General features: G+C 38.9%; 1 protein-coding gene and 1 long non-coding RNA gene across 2 annotated transcripts in view; both read left to right on the top strand.

The window, feature by feature from the left end:
- Positions 1–401, top strand: part of LOC116694985 (uncharacterized) — a 5,509-nt gene extending 5,108 nt beyond the window's left edge. The window contains exon 4 of the long non-coding RNA XR_004333324.1: positions 1–401. This exon is cut by the window's left edge and continues 474 nt beyond it. This is a non-coding gene — a long non-coding RNA (uncharacterized LOC116694985).
- The window catches only part of pla2g4ab (phospholipase A2, group IVAb (cytosolic, calcium-dependent)), a 26,420-nt gene extending 22,592 nt beyond the window's left edge, over positions 1–3,828 (top strand). Inside the window, exons 18-19 of the mRNA XM_032524923.1 lie at positions 413–570; positions 1,378–3,828. Coding sequence (XP_032380814.1) covers positions 413–570; positions 1,378–1,533 — 314 coding nt within the window. The 3' untranslated portion in view covers positions 1,534–3,828. The remainder of the gene's footprint in view (positions 1–412; positions 571–1,377) is intronic.
- The last annotated feature ends 2,162 nt before the right edge of the window (positions 3,829–5,990 follow it).

Genomic DNA, 5,990 nt, shown 5'->3' with positions numbered 1-5,990 from the left:
TCTGTTGGCACATATTTCAGCCCATAATCGTTGATCAAACAAGCCCACCTCAACAATGTCTAGTATTAGCATTTCTGGAGATTCATATACATCTCCTGAGCTTAATTTGCACATGGAGTTTGCAAAGATTTACATTTTTTTTCTAACCACTTAATGGACTTTTTAATTCATGTTGACATAAAAGTTTAGTTTCTAATTAAATAAATCAAAACCAATATATTTAGTTGTTTCCAAGGTCAAGTATGAACTTGTAATCTCCCAACCTTAAACCAACATGAAAGAGAGGTTCAATTGAGAATTCCCTGAAAAACAATCCCCTCTGCAGATGAATATCATGTGAAATTATCAAAGACTCCATCTTAAAGCATTTTGCTTTCTTAAGTAAGTATTAAACATATTACTTTACTTACAGGTGTTCCCAGAGAGACCGAGAAGGAAAAGGATTTGGCGGATTTTGACATTTTTGACGACCCTGAGTCACCATTCTCCACTTTTAACTTCCAATACTCCAACAAGGCCTTCACCCAACTTCATGACCTCATGGAGTTCAACACTCTCAACAACTTGGAGGTCAGTTGTGTCCTTTGTGATTTCACTACAGGATGTTTACATGGAGGGATGCAAAAGGTTTTGACATCAAACAACAGGAAACAATAGTTACGTCATCAGGGGGTTGAACAGGGATTCAGGGCTTAGTTACATCGGCCGATTTATTTTCATTAATTCCCTCAGTCATTCTTTGGTAATCCACCTTCATTCAATGTTGTCATTGGGGGATTTTAACATTTTTTTCGTTGTCACCGCCAAATATCAGTTTGTTGTGCAACGTCAAACATTTTAAAATTCCTAAGGCCTGTCTAAGACTAGAAACAAGTTTTGTCTAGTTCACAGTAGGTGTGTTACTGTAAGAGGTCACACTGACTTATACTCACTGTATCTGAGTCACTGCTGGGTAAGGATGTGATGCAATGAATTTTATATCACTGGATGGTAAGCTCATTATGCCAGACTTAGACTATTAATACAGTAGAGATGCCTAGACTCTGCAGATTTAAGCACAGTTAGGCAGATCCACTCAATCTAGTTACATTTGTGTATTTAAATTGTTGTCAGTCAACATTTCAAGCCATGCGAGGGATAGTCTTCTTTCACTATTTTGGATCGGATTTAGTTATATATTAACAGTGTTGGATGTTGTTAAAATCACTAGTGAACCAAAATACCACTTCTCATAAATGATAAAACACCTGATTTTTTTAAATATATCTTAATGGATTTAAGTAAATTGTATTCATCATTTTTCTTTTCTCCTTGATGATACAATATTGATTGATGCAGTGTGGTATTTTGGATTTAACCCCTGTATGTCTCCTGCAGGTGATTAAAGAAGCCATCAAGGACTGCATTGTGTCTCGGAAGGAGAATCCCTGCCTCTCCCATCCTTTCTCCCTCAGTGCAATCCCGAAAAAGAAGTTTCTCAAAAGAGATGCTCTGGCAAATCCCTGGAACCTCATGGGAAATAACAACCAGTAGCCTGATCTAAGATTTACATAAAGTGGACTTTGCATAAAGTGGGATTTTTGTAGATTCAGTCTTTTCTTTTTGGAAAATGCTATGTTGATCTCTTTTCTGTATACTTTAAATCATAATTTACCTTAACTTTAACGTTTATTGGTAAAAACATTATGATAGCTTTCACATATACAACAGAATGAGAATTTTCATCTGGCTTTATTTGCACAAATGTGACTGCTGGGAAACTGTTGGTGTTTATTGGCCACAGACAGCTGATGTATGGTTTTCCTTCAAGCCGTGAAAAAGACTGGATGTAAAAAATCAACTTACTTAACATTATGAGTGACTGGATTCTTACAGCAAACGTTTGGCTCTTTCGCAAACAACGGGATATTGTTTTTGGGTCCTTACTTTTGTTTTTGATATTAACTGAGAAAATATGCTATCTCTTAGTTCTTCATGTGCAAAAGAAATATCCATCTCAGATCTCTGTGTTTATTTACATCACTTAAATGCTTCATATGAACTTTCTACTCTTGTTGCAACATTCCTAATTCATGTGGACACCTCCTGGCTTTATTTCATCCTGCCTAGGGCAAAGCTGCATTTTCATATTTCCTATGACTTTTTATGTAGCTATATCTAAATTTAGCTTGGAGCTGTGTGAATGCACTGTAAGAAGCCTTGCCTTTACCTGTAACTGTTTGTCAACTGAACATTTTCCATATTGACTACAGTACATGCAAAGAACCGGATTGCTCGTCTAAACATGAAACCCTGTTCGGAAACATGGAAGAGGAGCTTGTAACCATTGTTTTTGTTTGATGGCAACTCCTAAACAGGCCAAGCACACCCCCTGGATACCTCAAACATCTCAATGATGCTTTCCGACTTACAAGGAAGGAGCAATCCATGATCCCTTGTAGGGAGTGTCTCATGTTAAAGCCTCCATTTTGGAAAAACAAAACTTGATGCCATAGAAACAGCCCCACTTTTTATCTCTTTCTCTCTATCTCTGTGCCTATTTTCCTGATCATGTTATTTCAGGCTGCTTTTTAGATAAAGGGACAGTTTGTTTTTCTTGGGCCGTTTTCTCCTCCAACAAACACAACTTGCTCCAGGACTCCCTGAACGCCCCTGTACAAATAGGTGGGGCTGAGGTCGGGCTGGGTGCCGGTGGTGGTGAGTGTTATCACGAGACTTGCTGCGAGCTGAAAAAGGTGGCTCTCTCCAGCATTTGGAATTTTACACACTACACCTACACCTGCAGCAGTGCAGGCCTGGAATCTGACATACTACACCTATACCTGCAGGGGCCCAAAGGCCGCACACAGAGCTGTGAAATTTCACACTGAAGCACTTCCAATACCTATATGCTCATGTTTCACCCCTGCTGGTTTGGAAGAAACTGAGAAGACAAAAAAGGCTTTCTGCTGGGATTGATGTCCCACCAACCTTTCCAACTTGCCTTTGTGTTGATTTTTTTAGCAGATTATTTTTGTTGTTTTTAGCATGTTTATGTTTTCTGCAGTTTACGGGATTGCCTTATGGGTTTTTTTCAAGAAAGTTTATTTGCTTTTGTTTATTCAATACCACTCTTATACAGTATCTGTTGATTACAGAGAGCAAAGTCAAATTTTGTTGTTTGTCAATAATGGCTAGAGTATATTTGAGACATCCATAGATAAAGCACGAGTCCAAGTCCAGAATGCAGAGCAGTCTTATTTATAGGCTTCTTTATAAGTCTCTTTGTGTGTCACACACATAACAAAGAAAAACTTGAACATGTTAATCTTTTGATGATGGATATTTTGACCTTTTAGAGCTAAGTTAAGCTAATAGGCTGCTGGCTGAAGTCATATGTGAAAGACAGAAATGAGAGTGGTACTGATTTTCTGTCTAGGTTCACAAAAAAGCAAATAAGCACATTCCCAAAATGTCCTTTAAGACAAACTTTATAAAGCATCATAACAAGCCTTCATCAATGTATTTGACATCTTGTAAAACTCTGTGAGCTATCATGTTACACCTTTATTTTTCATCGTACCATAAGGTTATTTAGCCTAATTTAGACAGCATACACAACCTGTAGTAATTTTATTTTCTTATATTATTGTCATTTTGCATTTATATCATATTGACAATGTTTACAAATGTTTCAGATGCTTAACGGTCAGTTTTAGGGAATCAAGACGTGCACATTAATACTTAATGTGATCATTGACTATTTGTATTAATATAAATGGCAAAGCATGAGATGCATAACGTTTATGTGCATCGTACAAAAAGGATGATAATAAAAGAGAGAATTTATTTTTTGTGTAATGTTTTCTGTTAAAATACTTCATATCCTTCCTTAAGCCGCGAGACACCTCCTGAAATAACAGACACGTATACTAGCAGATATGTGAAAAAAGTGCAAGGTCACAGTTCCAGAGTGTTGTTTCCTTTGTTTGGCTCTGTCACGGTCCCTTTTGCCTTGTTTCCTCCAAATTCATCCATTATATGTTATGCCCAATCTTATAACAGGCCTGGTCGTAAAATATGGGGGCTCATCCGGGATCTGAACCCGGGACCTCTCGCAAAACTCTTGCTCTGTCTACAACATTTTGAAGTCTAAGTTGGTTCCACTACTCTGCCTGTCACTGTATATACTGACCATAACCCCATTGTCTTCCTGTTCCGCATGTTCAACCACAACCAAAACCAAAACAATGTGCACTGAAGCTATAAATGCACATTCAATTCAGGTGTCATTTCATGTGCTGTACAGCACTAAATCTCAAAATTGGATCTCTCAATATCTGTGGGGAAAAACAACTATCTATATATAGACACTTGTTTTGTGTGGTATGGTGATATAATGGGAAATGGTGTATTTTACACACTAGAAACAAAACATTGTCTTTGTATTTCTGTCATTAATTGTTTCCCAAATCATTAGCTCGCCTTACATTCAGTCAGCATGTCTTCCAAATACTAATATTTGAAATCTCGAAGCCAGAATCATGCGCTTCACCGTTATGATAATTAAAACATGCTCTAAACTTCAATGTGATGTTACAAAATAACACAACAGAGCCACGTTCACCTCCAGAAAGGAGAAAGCCACCCACATATTCTCCCAGCCAAAGAGACCTGCACCCGCTAATTCATTACATTCCCCAGGTAATCATCATCCAAGGGCCATATTTCCCATCTATGAAAGTACTCATTTTCTCTGGCACGGAAGCATCTGGCCCGGTGCCCTGCAGATTTGACATGAAATCTGGAGTAGCCTATAGCCCACACAAACTTTTCCTCAGAGGCTTAAATTTCCTTAAGTTTCATCCCCTCTGTAGTGCCTGTCTGTCTTAATGTGCAATGTACAGGAGGAGAGGGGAAGTCGTCTCAAAATGGAAGTTTCCCAGGGCTTGTTAATTTTCACATTCACGTGAAGGTCATGTATGTGCCTGCATCCTCGCCTTTTGATGTGCTTAGTCATTCACATAGCACTGACGGGTTGGGGCGCTCCAGAAAGGCTGCAATGAGGACACTCATGACCAATGCACGCAAGGCTGTGTGTATATTTGCCTGTGTCTGTAAGTGTGTGTGTGTGTGTGTGAAAGAGAGAGAGAGAGAGAGAGAGAGAGAGAGAGTGGGAGTGAAAGGAAAACAAACGTTGGGGGTGGGGGGCTTTGAATGAGATTCCTCTGTTGCACAATCACATATCCTGCTATTGTGGTGATGTTATTCAGTTATCCATTTATCTAGACATTTCCAGTGCAATGAGCAACACTTTCTCCTTCTCCTGAAACAGACCTGTTGCATTCCTGAGTCGAATATATCACATGTGGTGTGTTTGTATTGGAGGGTATATGGGAAATTCAGGAAATTATCATTGGCTCCTGGGGAAAAAGGACGGAAATCTACAGAGGGTAGATAAGGAAATTAAAAATTCCACTTCCAAGAAGAAAAAGACATCAATGAAACAGAGGCGTGTCACACTTTCTTGAGTTCCCAGAAAAGGCCTGTGTGTTGTGAACTAGTTTCTATTGACCAGGATCCACACACATATTGTGTGCCTGTTACTCATGGCAACATCACAGCTCCCAGACTCCCGGCCATAATTTAATTTAATAAGCTCACATGAAAAAGTTAGAAGGTGCCAAAACTTTAACCCATTAGTCTTGTGGTTTGACAAGCAGATATGTCTGTTTGTTTTTATTCCAAGTTGTATCTCTGATTCAAATTATTCATAACGATGATTGCATTTATTCACGACATGGAAAGTGTTCATTACTTCTTGCAAAGAAAAGAATACAACTTGATGAGACGCAGGGAAACCCTGACATCACGGAGCTGACGCGGTGGTCTGTCCATGACTTAAATAAATACTTTACGTACTTTACGTACCAGTGGTGAAGCGGATGGAGTGACTCAGCGCGTGCACACACACCCGCGCGCACACACACACACACACACACACACACACA

Source organism: Etheostoma spectabile, chromosome 9 (genome assembly GCF_008692095.1).
Source record: "Etheostoma spectabile isolate EspeVRDwgs_2016 chromosome 9, UIUC_Espe_1.0, whole genome shotgun sequence".
NCBI lineage: Eukaryota > Metazoa > Chordata > Actinopteri > Perciformes > Percidae > Etheostoma > Etheostoma spectabile.
This window is presented reverse-complemented; position numbering and strand designations above follow the sequence as displayed.